Below are 15,035 nucleotides of genomic sequence, written 5' to 3' on the forward strand. Positions count from 1 at the left end.
TAAGCCCAGCCATTTCAGCCCACCACTACCGCAACCAGACGAATAAGAAAAGTCCTTTACTTTGACGAAAGCTGCTGTACATGAACAACTCAAATTTCAGCCAGTTCGTAGGAATTCGCAGTTGACGTTTGGCATTGTGCGTATCGTTCCATGAATCTACATTTTGCACGTACACATGCCTTTCAGTAACACGAGTCCTGTCTATGCTTTCTTTGTCGACAAGACTAATTCCCGGAAAACTGCAGCGCGATGAAGCGTCGCATTTTCCTTACGAAGCAGCACAGGATGGCGGTCTCACAAAACGAAGACGTGACGGTGTCGGCCTTGCGGTGCAGGCTGCCTTCTTTCCTCCAGCACTAGTCGGAACCCTTTTTTAATTTGATCGGACAGCGTCACATCCGACACGCATTGCGAGGTTACCACAAGTTGCACAGTGGCGTCCCCTGGGCAAACACAGCGTGTCCTGCTGCGAACTATCGCGGCAGCTGATGCGCTAAACTTATGTGCATATTAGCAATGTTCCTCTGGTTACGTCATGTGGCAGCGGCAGCAACAGACGCATGTTGGGACGGACTCCACGTGGGCGCGAAGAATTGGATGGCGGGCTTTTGCGCGGACTGCAGCCATCCAGCCAACGCCCTACGGTCGACCAGGCTTAGGTGGCTGGGATCAGGTTTCAGCGGGTTGTCGTTGTGGCCCACGTCGACACCGTCCACGCACTGAGGCGAGGACGCGTACTCCCAGAAGCGGGAACGCGAAGGCTCGTTACGATGGCGCCTGCGGGAATACAAGGCCATTGCTATGGTCAGTGCTTGTGTTGTAATAAAAAAGAAAATAAAGGGAGCCTTCCAGTTTTTTTTAATCACATAAATAGAGAGATATCTCGGGATGTTACGGGCCAATACCACGGCCGGATTATGAGGCTCCCCGTAGTGGGGGGACTCCGGAATAATTTTTACCATCGTGGGGTCTTTAACGCACATCCAACGCACGGTACACGAGCGTTATGTATGTGGCTTTAGCGGATTTCGCTTGAACCTGCGGTCTCGTAGCTGATATAACAGAGAAATGGCGTCTGGTGGCACATGCGTTATTTGTTTTTTCATTTGTGCGCTCTCTAGCCTAATAAGCTTTGAGATACCTCTATAAAAACACCTAGACGAGGGGAGTTTCATATGGAGAAAACAGACCGAGAAAATCGAATGTTTACAGTGAGACAGTACTTTATCTAAACATTTTTTGTAAGGAAGATGTCTTAAGGCTTGTGGAAAACAGCCACACTTCGTCGAGTTAACACGTTAGCAGTTTATAGAAGATGTAACGGATGTCTAGAGTGACGTACGTGTGTCTGCACACGCGGTTGCGTATTGCAGAAAAAGAAACAGCCACTCACTTGCATATCTTGGGCTCAGGAACTCCGAACATGTTCAAGGACTGGCAACCTATCATCTCTGTGAGTTTGATGGCGTGCCACAGGGTTGACGGCTCTGCTCCGGAAAGTTGGTACCTGGAAACAGCAAGCTCTGTTTCACTCTCGGTTGCGCAGTGAAAGACCACACATTTACAGTCAGTTGACTCATTAACGTTACTTTGGCAGCATATATTTGCGGCAGGTTTAGGGAGTGTAACATTTGGCGAATGTTCTGCATGTTTGTCTACTGGGGTAGCCTTGCAACAACGCAAAAAAGCTGACCCTGTACAGGCAGAACACGACACACATTTAAAGAAAATCCGACCAAATACTTGATTCTACGTCACGAAAGCAGCTTGCCTAACTATTCTAAAACAATTCTTTGACCTGATGTGCTTGACGATGTAGCATGCAGAGCTGTTCCTGCTTCTATAGTAAATAGTGAGAGTTTAGACATGCATTTAGGGCCATCAGGAGAGGAACCCGTGCGTAGACCACGGAAAAATGACGTGTCTGGAGACGTCTATGCCGCAATGGCTAAGTGCAAAAAGAATGCAGGTCAATCTTTGGAGTAACAGAAAACTTAATGAAGGTGGAAGAATAAACGTTAACGACTTCGTGCAGTCCACGCGATTCACAGATCGAATTTCTAGTTATTTTCTCGCGCCACATAAGATCAAGAGCTGCACAATGACTACAGAGAACAGTCAAGAGTGGCTGGAAGTGACCCATAATTATGCTTTCAGCTATCAGATGCAACATTTCAACGTGCAGGAAACTATATGACCCCCCAGTGCCCTGCATGTTGCTTTTGCTACATTTACTACAAGAAATACAGATATACTGCCTATTTATATTCATATTCAAAGCCAGTACTTCCTTAATAACTGTGTTCGATTAGAGCAGCACTGCTCGCAATTGGAGCAACCTCTTCTGTGCACAAGCAATGTGAAGTGCACCTAAATAAAAGAGAGAGAGAGGTAGAGAATGCTTTTAATTAAAAAACAGAGAATTCTGCTGGCGTATATGCGTGCGCCTACATGCTACTCTGCATAGACAAGGGATCGGGGGCATAAACGCCCTAGGAGTAGGAAGGCGGGAAATGGAAGAAAAGCAAGAAACTAGGGGATCACGGTATGTACCGTTGAGACAAAAGTTACACTGCTGATGTAAACAGGCTAGTGCTTGGGGAATTAGCAGTGTTCAGTATTAAACCAATGTACTCAAGGAATACGAAGAGAGATTTTAAATGTCGACATTGTTTCGAAGGAAAATGCATAACACCTAGTATTCTTCCTAGATGTAGTGGTTCTAGGGATGAACAGCCAATTTTACCGAAACGAGAGCACATATTGCTGGAATGTCAAGGAGACGAGCGGACAGTTAAAAGCTCACCCTAGGGTGCTTGCGTGCTCGGCGAGGCTCTTCGCGGCAGCATGCTCTGCGCTTCGGCGAAGGCTGAGCAAGCGTGGTCCACCGGTGCTCTCCAGTCGTGCTCGTAGTGACGCAGGCGTGGCCTTCTTTGGCGTGCCGAACAGCACTAGCTGATCGGATGTCAGCGGGCCGCTGGACAGGCGCTTCTCTCGCTGGGGTCCCTTCAGTAGTTCGAGGAGTCTGCAGCAGTACGCAAACCTTTGTGGAAATCCCCCCGTAACATCCACAGCCTTGGGTACATATGTAATGTACATTGACGGAATGCTACATAAGGAAGAGGCCTCTCGTGTTTATATCATTAGACAAATCTCATAAGCACAGTAGGCTTATCAGTGTCATTGTGGTAAAAAAGAAGCTTTGTTTGGTATTATACGCTGTTTTTAACAGAAATACCGCGTCGGCTTCTGACTGCCAGTACCAGCCGTAAAGAGTGACAAGGCGAAAAGCGTGCAAAATCAAGGCTTCCTCTCCAGGCCGATACGCTGCATCGCTTTGTTTGAATATAACAAAATGACACTGCATGTCACCCTATAGGATGTGAAAAATTCTATACAACACAACCTCAGAAGGATGATCATCGATAAGATGGCGAACCATTTAAACAACGACGCAAACTGTGCGGGAGAGGTAATGGTAAAATGGCACTGAACGCTGCCCCAATAATGCTTTACTTATCAATCTTATTAATCAGCACTTTGGCACTGAGCATTGAGAAGATTCTCTGAAGTAGTAGTATTATTATAAGTAGTAATAGTAATATTATAATTATTATCATTATTGTTATATTTATTGCTTCACGTACTATATTACATTGACGACAACCACTGCACGTTTTCAGAAGGACAGCTTGACAGTGCTACGGGCTCCCGTGCACTGTATGCAACGCGACAGGAGCTAATTAATAATTTTTTGTACAATGTAATCCCGAAAAGAACGCAGTAATTAAATGCAGCTAGAAAAGCAAGAAAGATAGCACTTCATACAGTTGCGGGATACTCATTTCAGAATACAACAAAACATAGTAAAACGATTATGCACAGATTTACGCCTTGCAAGTAAGGCAAAGCATTGTGCTCAGCGACGAAGCGAGCAATATTCTTGGGGTAAAGCACTGTGCGGTGAAAGAATCGCGTGTGTTGAGCAGAAGCACGAACTCACGTGTCAGCGTGCATTAGGCGGAATGTAGCCCTGCTTCCCACGTCCTGGTCGTAGCCTCGACTGGGTGATCGGCCCAGGCGAATAACGCACTCCGAGGCGTCGACCGAGTCTCCGAGGCCAGAGCCAAGGAGGTGACCTGTATTCACCCACCCAGAAAAGATTTACCGTGTGAAATATCCATCAGAAGATACGCGAATATGCATTACGTGAACGTGCATTTGATGTAAAAGCGACAGTGATAATAGTCTTAGTATAATGAAAATTCGAACAATATTTGAGGCGGCAATCCGCATGTCTAGTTTGTCTTTACGCTTATTGTTGTGTAGAATTATTCTATAATGTTGAAAAGCTCCTAATGCATTTTCAAATTGCGTTTTGTACACGCCATAAAAATCGCGTTAACTAGTTGCACTAAAAATGGATAGCTAGAGTATCCCTTCAATACGTAAGATAGTATAGCTTTGTTACATAACGGATCTGTCAATGAAGAATATTTTACCTTTTTGCTGTGGATACTTCCTTAGTATGAGAACATGTGTAAGCGAAGAAAAGTGCAAACATACGTGCGAACAAAAACTGTGACGTTGAAAGCTCGAATCAATCAAGCAGACACAATTTTGAGGTTACGGAAGCCACAGAAATAGTGTTTTACAATGTACTGCGATTGCAAAGAAACCTGCTGTCAGTTTAATAATCACTATAAAGAACGCAACGATGCTGTGTGAAAGCTGATCACAAAAACAAACAAAGAACCTCTACTCTTGTGGGCTTCTCCATATTCTGTGATTGCAAATCACAATTCCTAATTCAGAATGAAATTAATTCAAACTTTTATGACGAAAAGTGACAAGAGTTAAAATCTGAAGACATGCGTCGAGACTACGGCGTCATGTGTGCAGGCTTCATGACGCCTAGAGAGACAGAGAGAGAGAGAGAGAGAGAGAGTAATATAGGAAGGCAGGGATGTTAACCAGTGTATAGTCTGGTTGGCTACCCTACGCTGACGGAAGGGACAAGGGGAAGCAAGATAAAGGAGAGAGAAAGTGCACATACGATGACACCTAAAAGTACTCTCTTGTTATCGGTGACTATTCGTTCGCACGGAATCAGATATCATGCAGTTGCTGTGGTTCCAGTAAAATACTTCGTTTCACTGGGATTCTTGTCGCTCTGATGCGGAAAATATTGAAATAAAAGAAAGCTCCTGTTAGGCTGCTTATATGCAGCACGAGACTGTGATCATCAGCTGAGGGCCTGTGTATTTACGCCTATTTATGATGTGGCATAAATGATAGCCGGTGATCGACTGAACACCACATTTATATATCTCTGAAATTTGACCGAACACTGTCAAGTCCGCTCACATATGATTACTAGCTTTAGGATAACTTCTGAATGACTAACCAATGTAAAAATGAATGGCACATCCTTAAAGAAAGACCACAATTGGCTTAATAGCTTTAGAAACCATGGGCTTTGTTAAGTCGTAAGCTTTGCCAAACAATACGTGGAAACGTCATAAAAATCAAACGTGCTTCGATCAAGGCTTGTGATCGCAGGAACAGAAAATATGTACATAAGGATAGAAACAGAAGCATAAACGCGAAGAAGACGTGTAAAGGAACTTGTTCTTTGATTTGAGATGCCTAAAATGCAGGATCAATTATAGTTTAAGTGTGCAAGTTTAAGGCTGGAGAACCGCAGAGAACTGCGCTCTTGATTCGTACTTGTGATTACTAGGAAAATGTGTGAAAAGACAGAATAAGTATACGCACCGGAGTAACCGACAAGAGCGCAGCTGCCGCAGCTAAAGTTGAGCTGAGCGTCCTCGTTTCCATACCCCAGGAAGTGCGAGGCCCCGCCTTGGGAGGAAGTATCGCCTGCGGTTGGGAGAAGACATGGCGAATTTCGCACGTTTAGAGATTGCGTTCCTCATGTGTCTGAATCAGTCTTGTGGCTTCGAGCGACGCCCGTCGTTTATTATCATCAGCTTCTACAATTGGAAGTGATATAAGGAACGACAGTGTAGCCTCTGGCGCTCAGCTGTAGCATACAAACTATCTCCTCGTAGACCTTACGCACGTTGCAGGAAGTTTGTAAAAGAGCCAACTCACACAAAGAACACGCGGTACAATGCTTGTGCTAATGTATTTTTATCCAGCATTAGTTGCAGATAATTATATTTATTATTATATATGTGGGTGAATTCTTTTTATTAAGGAAAACTCATTGCCTAGCTCGAAATATATTTGAGAATGATGTGGTGCAAAAAGATAAATTCTTGTTTTAGTTATCGAGGTGACCTCATTTCTATCGCAAGAAATCAATAGAACAAGAGAAAGAGAGCTGTATGTTTTGAGCAAAATGGGCAGTGTGCAGGAAAAGTAGCATTCATAGTATTCATTATCAAAATATGCCGACTTAGGCCTCTTTCAGAGAAAAAGAAAATGCGTGAATAAAACTGAACTAATGACTTTCAGAAACGGTCACCTTTTGACAGATGCCGATTTAGGGATGGCCTTAAATGCATGCGGGGTGGGTTTGTTGTCGCCCCATCCCCTCCGGTTCGGAGTGTGCGACCGCTTCACCACCAATCTTTGACATTTGTATGGTTACTCAATCAGGGTACTGTTACTCTAAACTTGTGTTTCTGTGCTGACGTGATTTATTAGTTATAACTAAGAGTCAGTGTCAGTTGAACCCGAGCCTGATAATCTTGGCGAGTCTGGGCCCCCGATTCTGTGAAAGTGCAATAGGCACCTTTTAGATAAACCCGGTTAGCCAAGTTTTCGGATATGAGGAACAGTGTGAGAACATTTGGTAAGTTGCGCATAAACCCAAACAAAATACGGCTTAACGCGAATGACAAATTTCGTTAAGCGTAACTGGCTAAGCCCCGATTTCCGCCTACTTCTCGGTTCTGCGAGAAACCCGGATCAACAAAATCTGAGGAGGTGGCTCTGCTAGCTACATAGGAAGGAAGTGCTGTTCTTCTGGGCATAAACAGCTGCTTCAGCGTCGACGATTTTACCGAATAAAATAGTGCATAAAACAAGTTGTTGTATCCTACAAATCCTATAAAAGTCCATTTTTACATGTGCCTCTTTATGATTATTGCTGTGTAATTTATTGTGTTGTGTTGCGGATTTGTGGTTGCACCATGAATAGCTGATCTGAAATTCGGCTGATAACTTTTGTTACGACTAATTTCTGATAAGAACTGATTTTCCCCGTAGTTGATGTTCGCCTCGATGTTTGTGAGTTGTTGAAGGTGTTGTGGATGTCGCAAATTCACATTTAAGTAGGGAAGGTCGTGACACTGATTGCAATGGGCTAACGGTTTATGAAGATGGAATATCGATCAAAGCGATCGAATGAAAATATTTGCACACACCTCTAATGACTACGTGTTACAATGATGCTGCAATTTCGGTCGCCGCTCAATGTTAGCCGAATCTCCGCCAAATCTTCTTGAAAATTATCTCCGACATCACCGTCTCCCCACGTTCGTCCAACCACATAGCGGTGCGGGCTGTTGTGCGCACAACCGGGCTCCAGGGTGACACTATTCAGTGTTCCAATGTCTCCAGGCCGTTCCCATAACTCCTTTGCGGTACAATGGATATGTTGTCTAAAAACCTCGCACTACACAGTCCCACCAAAGAAAACACTTGCACACACATTGGAGCATCTGGCCCTTTCGCGGAATGTCTCGGCATGGGTGCGGTCCAGCGGCGTTGGGTTGACTTCAAAGCCACGCCACCTCTTCCTTGGACGAATGAGGGAAGCCCCGACTCAGAGTCAACCCGCTTGCACGCTCTCCATAAGCCCCCCCCCTTATGGCTATAACTGTCCGCCGCCGTTTTGTTCTCGAGCCACGCGTCTTCTTTATGCTCGGTCCTTACACGCAGCCGCCCGCACAAACAACGCTAAGGTTCCCTTTCCATCCCTTCGAATTCGTCTTAACTGAAGTCTACTGTACTGAGTCTGCCATAACGTGATGCACTCTAACGTCGGATCTGTCGATTATTCACATTTAATTGAACGAGAGTGAGCTTCCCTGAATCTCATCTCGATAACTATGAGTGAGCATGATCGGGTGCCATTTTTCTCAGTCGATGTGGGAGTATAAGGCTGAGTGGATTTGATTTTGCTAATTTTGCGTATAAGTGAGCGTCATACATAGGCAGTTTGCACGTGACTTCTGTTATTGTTTTTTTTCCAACCTATGTTTTTGGTCTTGCTTGAACGGCCTTCAATTTGTGTGGTCACATTTCTCCTAAACGCAATCCAAACTCCTGATACTGACCTTGCACTCGCTCAGCGAAATCTGTAGAAACAAAACAAAATGTTGGCTCTTCCGTAATCGAAAGTGGACTTAAACATGAAATGACAACCAGTATAGCAGATTGGCTGGAGATGATATTAGCCACAATCTTAAAATGATGTAGTACGTGTTTGCAACGGCACAACGCACCACACACCAGTACACGATGCCATACTGTGCACTGGTCCATATGGGCCCTGCCCAGCTAGAAGGAAACCGGCTGAACGTCGCACGACAGGCAGCGGAAGCCGCCAAGGAGACAGAACGCACTGTCTAGCTAGAAGAATGAATTGAATTCAAGGGTTTTACCAACCAGAACCACGATTTGATTATGAGGCACGCTGTAGTGGGGGACGATTATATTTGGCCACCAGGTGATCTTTAACGTGCTCCCAATGCACAGGGTACCGGCGTTTTTGCATTTCGCCTCCATCGAAATGAGGTCCCCTTGACCGGAATTCGATCCCGTGACCTCGTGCTTAGCAGGGCAACACCAAAACCGCTAAGACACCTACCGCGGCGTATAGAAAGAAGCGCCTGAAGGAGGAGCCACGCAGCGTGGCGCCACCTTTCGAGGTGATGCAAAACCCGCGCCGCGGAGCTCGCGGGCCGCTGGCGTTCAGTGCTCAGTGCCAAACGATAAAGTGTAGAGTGCTTTGTATCTCTGCCTTTTGAACGTTGCTTTTGGAAAAGACAATTAAAAGTTCAGCGTACTAGAAGTTACAGCTTCATTGATATTCTGAACAAACGTTAGGAAAAACTCGGAAGCAATATTTTTGTGACTTGTCTGGGCGGTAACTAGCGTTTGTAATGCAGTCCTATATGAAGGGTTGGGGGCCAGAGACCGATTTTTTTATGTTTTGATCGGTTGCCGCGATGATCTCGTTTTGTCCTCGTTGGAAGCAGCTTCAATGTGTGGGTATATTGACCGGTTGCCTTCAACCAAGAAGATCACGTTCTCGTGACGCCTGTGGCATAAAGGATGTTCCACGTCCACCGTCAAGGTCTGTGAGTAGTGGTGCTGGCTAACAGACCCAGGGCCCTACTAGGAAACATAAATACCCAAGAAAGTGGATGGGGAAACGGTGCCGCAGCTGCTCGATTGGTAGAGCATCGCACGCGAAATGCGAAGGTTGTGGGGCCGTTCTTCACCTGCGGCAAGTTGTTTTTTCATCCACTTTAATTTCCATTATTTTATCGTTTGTTTATTTCATTTATTAAGCACAAGCAATTTCCCTCATGTTGTCCTTGGTGCCAGTTTTTGTTGGCTTCTTATGATAGAGCCTCAATAAGTATTTTATTAAAGAACGAAAATTGGGCAATAAACCGCCCCGCGACTTGCAGAGAAGCATCCATCTAAACACATGCTGACAAGAGCACATGTCAAAGCCGCGTATTCATCCAATAGGTTCCGAACTCTGGTACTACATGTCGCTGCGGAAGAATGCGCGTTCGCAGGTTGCGTAGTCTGGGCTGTGTTTCACGGAACTACTCAGACTATTCTACATTCAGCGTTTCCATACTCACTGAATATCTGCCTGCGGGCCACCAGGTGTGGTCGGAAAAGCCTGTTGAGTCGAAGCCTTTCCGAGTGCAGCTCGCGGTGTCGGGCGTCCAGCGGTTCGGCCCTGTGCCTTTGGTAGGTGCGGCCGCGCACCTCGGGCTCGCCCCCCACGTGCCGGGGTCGCAGCCTGCGGTGCGTCTGGGACGGCTCGCCCTTCAGGGAAGCCTCCTCCGCGTGGCCGACGAAGGCGGCCAGCATCTGGAGCGTGCACAGCAGGCACGCCAGCCAGAGCGTGGCCGGAACCAAGAAGCGGCGGCACAGGCGAACCATTTCTCAGCACTGCGAGAAGCATACGGTTGGACGTGCAGTTTGCTGTCAGGGTTCGGTTGATTGGGGTTCAAGGTACTGAACCAAATCTGAACAGCATACGAGGCACGCCGTAGTGGTGGGCTCTGCACTAATTGTGAGCACCTGGTGTTCGGTAATGGGCACGTAAATCTAAGAGCACGAGCGTTCTTGCATTTCTCTCGTATAATAATGCGGCCGCCGGAGCGGGCAGTCGAACTCATAACCTCGGGCTTAGCGCCAGAACACCACAGACATTGTGCCACCGTGGCGGCTGTCAGGGCATAGTGACGGAAAGGCGGGTGCTGGCGGCTTGCTGCATTTGGGACCCAGTGACCAAAGCTCAGGCATAATGCAGCTTCACAGCATGTAAAAAAATGCACGAAAAAATGCGCACTCCCAACAAAATTTTTTTCGAAGAAGATACCTTTATATACCACACATGATCTCTTAGTCTTAAGAATCTTAGAGATAAGAAAACAATCTAATTGAATGTTCAGGTGACCTCTTTGTACGTATGTTATTTCCACTACTGTGTGTCACTCAACTTGTTAAAAAGCAATAAAGGATAATTGAAGGTGTTTGAGCGTAGGCGACAGACAAGCGCGGTGCCTATGTCCTACGAGAGCAATCGTGTATGAAAAGCATCAAAACGCTCCAAGACGCGAAAATTTTTTACAGATGGAGCAAAATCCCGAGCCCCCTTCGCCTCAAAGAAGACCGGCTTTTTTCCGGAGAACCAAGGTCACACGCATAAAAACATCAACGTCAGACTCACTGCATGGAACGTAAGCGACTATGGCAGGGTACTTTGGTATCTAATACAATCAGACTTGTGCACGTTAGAAAAAAAGTTACCAATTACAATTACTTCATTGAAAAATGTAATTGATTACAGTTACCACATTAACGTAATTGAAGAATTACTCAATAGTAATCGATTACTTCTACGTTATCTCCGCCACAACTTTTATTTACGTTACACACATACAGTGAATAGAATGAGCTGCCAGGCCTTTAAGTGCATCTTCTGTAGGCCTTCATTCATTGCTTAGCTGCACTAACAATTGCTCTTTCAAAATTTCATCGGTCATCGTCTCTAGTTTTTTTCCTGTAATGACGTCAGCTGCGACACTGAAAACAAATTGCTTGAGGAGGAATAAGAGAGGGAAAGCGAAGAAGGTTGGCAAATTCGGTCGACGTGCGCGCTGAGGAGGCAGGGTGCAGTTGTAACGTATGCGGCTCTTGTGCACAATATTGTGGTTACTCCGCCTCTGGATCCTGTATGAAACGCCACGCTTCACATTTGCTGGGACTTGGAGGAGATGCTCCCGGTTGGGCCAATGAAACGCTGAAAGAAATGGCCCGAATGGGATGTTCTGTCGCGAACGCTGTATAAGTGCCGTTCACCATCGAAACATACAAGCACTAGTTGAATTCATCTGTCAGCCTCTGGTAGACGGGAAACAAATACAAAACAGGCGCATTCGCTACGCTGCTGGCTGCTATATACGTGGCACGATCTCCGGGGCTTCTACTGCAGTTTCCGCGAGATTTAGTTTCTCAAATTTGCGTCACTTGTTACAACTTGCTTCATTCTTTAAGGTAACTGGTTGCACGTGGTTGGTTGCGGAGGCAAGTAATCTAACTGCACTGAGCGTTACCGCGTAAACACGGTAGTCGTTATGTTAGGGAATGACTAAGGAATGTAACTGGTTACAAATTATTTATTATATGCAATTCGTTACGTACAAGTCTCCATCCAATCGAGAACGCATAGAACCGCAGCAATAAATACACTGCACCGCAAACAAAGAAGAAAAAGAAAAGATCGCGGCGGGTCCCACGACGTAAACTTCCCATAGTCGCACGGCTACGCTATGGGAAACGCAGGGCAGGAGCATTGCTTGTGGAGGCGACTCCTCCCCACCCCTCCCTGACCAACACCAAATAGATCCTTTGGGGACGCCTTCAGACCCGCTCTCTCCCATCCCCACTACTACTCTGGCCTCCCACTGCTACTACTACTACTACTACTACTATCCCACTACAGTGGCATCTCCCCTACATGCTCCCTATGCGGCGACCCTCACGCCGCACTCTCCCACATCCTTTTCGGCTGCCCTGCTGATCCGCCCCCGCAGAGACAGCCCGCCATCTCAAGCTGGGAGGACTGGGAGGTCCTGCTCTCGTCTACAAACCCGACATCGCAGCTTACTGCGGTGACTCGGGCTGCCGACGTCATGAACAAAAGGAACATGAACGTCTCGACGTAGTGTGGGACAAGGGACCCAGAGGAGCCCAAACGCACTCGCTACGAATAGTTTTTCTCTCTGTCTGTCTGTGGAAGCGACTCGAAGCAAAGGGAGGGACTAATAGGTTATCGGTGTTGGCCGTGAAACTCGCCTCCTTGCAGCATGACGACGCGACGTTTCAATATTTCCCTTCTCCACGAATGATGGACAAATTCAATAACTATAGGGTTGAAGCGCTTCTTATACACGATGCCTTACACCTTTCAGTTGGTGAGGGAAAAAAAGCGGGTGGGGGGATGAGATTGATAGGGTTTGAATCGCTACAAGATTATAACTCTACAAGGTCGATCTAGAGCCTTTAAGGAAGATACAAACACTGAGAAAGACACGCGCAAAAAGGCTAGAATTGATAAGCGTGTATAGATTACCATATTAGCTCAAACAAGCTATATGTCTATTTGTCACCGCCTCATTTATTAGAGGATGCTGATAAATCGCCATCAAGCACAATCAGATTTGCAGGACTTCTTTTTTGGCTGCACCAAGCATTTAAAATATTGCCAGAGCTAGAGAGCAAAATTGGAGAGCATTCAGAGGCCGCAATGGGTCACAGAAAACAGAAGAGGACTGGATATTGAGATAACACGGAAAAGACTATATGGCATTATATGGCAATTGTACAGTAATTGTGGCTATGACTTGCACATGTGACGACCGACCTCTTAAAGCCAGTGACAGGCCCGCAACATCAATCGACACGTGACCACTTTAACTCGAAGAGTATAAAACGACCCCTTCCCTCTTCCCCCACTAAGTATCTGTCAGTGCCATGGCAGTGTGGAACTTTTGGGGATGGAGCAAAGATTATAGGCGAAAATCCTGCGCGCACGATCACATTTTACAAATGCTATAGTTAGCGTATATATGCAACAAAGAACTTGGCTGCGGCTCCAGTCTACTCAGCTGCAAAGCTGTATTCGACGTAATATTGTTGCTTGCGCGTGTTTATCGGACCCAGGCTCGATCGACCCCGGGCACAATTACGTCTCGTTCGGCTGTGTACGCGACGCCCACTCATGATTTGCCAGAAAGAAAGAACGTGGCTGGTTGTGCAGCACGAACGTTTGGCGCCGAAGTCTTGGCAGAGAGCCGCTGACGTAAGTGCCGATCGGAAGCAGAGGTGCTGAAATATGTGCGATCGCAAGGGCCTTCATGTGGCTGCTCTTTGATGAGGTGATACGCCGCCCCCGCTTTATGGCGAAGTGATAGAAGCGTTTGGCAGGCATTCTCAGATGATGAACAGCAGATTGCCATTATCCCTCAAAAGAAAATAGCATAACAGCTGTGTCTTACCATTACTCACCGACACTTCAAAAACTAGGGAGGGTATCGCAGGAGTGAAGCGGCCGATTTACTCTTCAAAGCATTGTTTTACTAGAAGTGAAATGCATTGTTCACTACGTCGTCACCAAGGAGAGAGTGAAATGTGCTTTTCACTCTTCCCTTCTGTGAGAGAGTAGAATGCCCGTTCTACTCTTGCGGCAATAGAGAACAAAACGTAGCGTAATCTTCTGCTTCCCCTGTAGCAGGCTGGCCCCGAACATGGCGATGTATCACTCACGCACGCTGAGCAAAGAACGCACCGTTTGATTCTAAGAGACTAGGCAGCCACAGTTCAAAGGAACGCGGAGCGAGCGCTCTACTTTTTCACTCGGAGTTGCTCCACCACGCGCACGCTCAACATCGTGGAACAGCACAGCATCGGAGAAAGGTAATCCGTCCAGCGAGCAGCGAGGGCGATCCAAGGGAGATCGTGTGTCAGCCATCTCGCGTCGCTATGAAAATACGACAGTCGTTTGTCATTCGTTGGATAAACAACAAATCATTCAAGGTAAGTGAATTCTAACTTAGGTGCACATTTTGCGTATATGACATGCTATCGCCAGGAAGACATCGCGGCGCTTAGCCGACGCTATTTACAATGAAATAGGCAAGCGCGCTGCGTCTCTCGATGTCAATTGAAAAAGCCAGTCATCGGGATAACTGCATGTGATTTTATCACTTGCCGCTATCCATAAGAGCTTTGAAAATCTCAAATGCTGCCAGAACCATGGTATGTTCAATAAGACGTAAGATGAGAGGACGCTTAAAATGGTTTGTTCACCAGCCCATGATTCCAAGCCTATGCGGAGCGTGCGTAGCGTGCGTTTTGTGTGTTTGAATTTATTCACTTTGGCAGTCTACTGTGTACGGGACGCTGTTGAAAGAAGGATTCAAATAACCGAAGGCGTCATTTCGCTGGCGGCATGCTTTCGTTATAAATAACCAGGGCGCTTGATGCTGTCTTTCGCCAATGGGTAATCGCGACCACTGAAGTTACGTGCTGTATCGGGCATGCGCCGTCTGCGCTACCTTATCAGGACAGAACCGATATCACGCGTGCGTCTGACTATTTAAGTGCGTGCCAATGCACCCTTCGCGGCTTCTTGTTCCTGCCATCGTGTAGTTGCCTCGATCTTTACCAGATACACGTAGCACACGTTACACTTGCAGCGCCAGTGCTAGTTAGAAACTTTGCCGCAGGCATTCAGCTACATGCTG

The 15,035-nt window shown here is 46.5% G+C and overlaps 1 protein-coding gene across 5 annotated transcripts in view; it reads right to left on the reverse strand.

Annotated features, from left to right (window-relative positions):
- Nucleotides 1-41: 41 nt before the first annotated feature.
- The window catches only part of LOC135919579 (alpha-N-acetyl-neuraminyl-2,3-beta-galactosyl-1,3-N-acetyl-galactosaminide alpha-2,6-sialyltransferase-like), a 61,802-nt gene continuing 46,808 nt past the window's right edge, over nucleotides 42-15,035 (reverse strand). For all 5 annotated transcript variants that reach the window (XM_065453499.2, XM_065453500.2, XM_070523106.1 and 2 more), the window contains 6 exons: nucleotides 9,858-10,173; nucleotides 5,779-5,883; nucleotides 4,004-4,139; nucleotides 2,807-3,025; nucleotides 1,394-1,507; nucleotides 42-777 (listed from right to left, as the gene is read on the reverse strand). In XM_065453499.2, coding sequence (XP_065309571.2) covers nucleotides 534-777; nucleotides 1,394-1,507; nucleotides 2,807-3,025; nucleotides 4,004-4,139; nucleotides 5,779-5,883; nucleotides 9,858-10,164 — 1,125 coding nt within the window. In that variant the 5' untranslated portion in view covers nucleotides 10,165-10,173 and the 3' untranslated portion in view covers nucleotides 42-533. The remainder of the gene's footprint in view (nucleotides 778-1,393; nucleotides 1,508-2,806; nucleotides 3,026-4,003; nucleotides 4,140-5,778; nucleotides 5,884-9,857; nucleotides 10,174-15,035) is intronic.

The sequence above is a fragment of the Dermacentor albipictus genome, chromosome 8, assembly GCF_038994185.2.
Source record: "Dermacentor albipictus isolate Rhodes 1998 colony chromosome 8, USDA_Dalb.pri_finalv2, whole genome shotgun sequence".
Classification (NCBI taxonomy): domain Eukaryota; kingdom Metazoa; phylum Arthropoda; class Arachnida; order Ixodida; family Ixodidae; genus Dermacentor; species Dermacentor albipictus.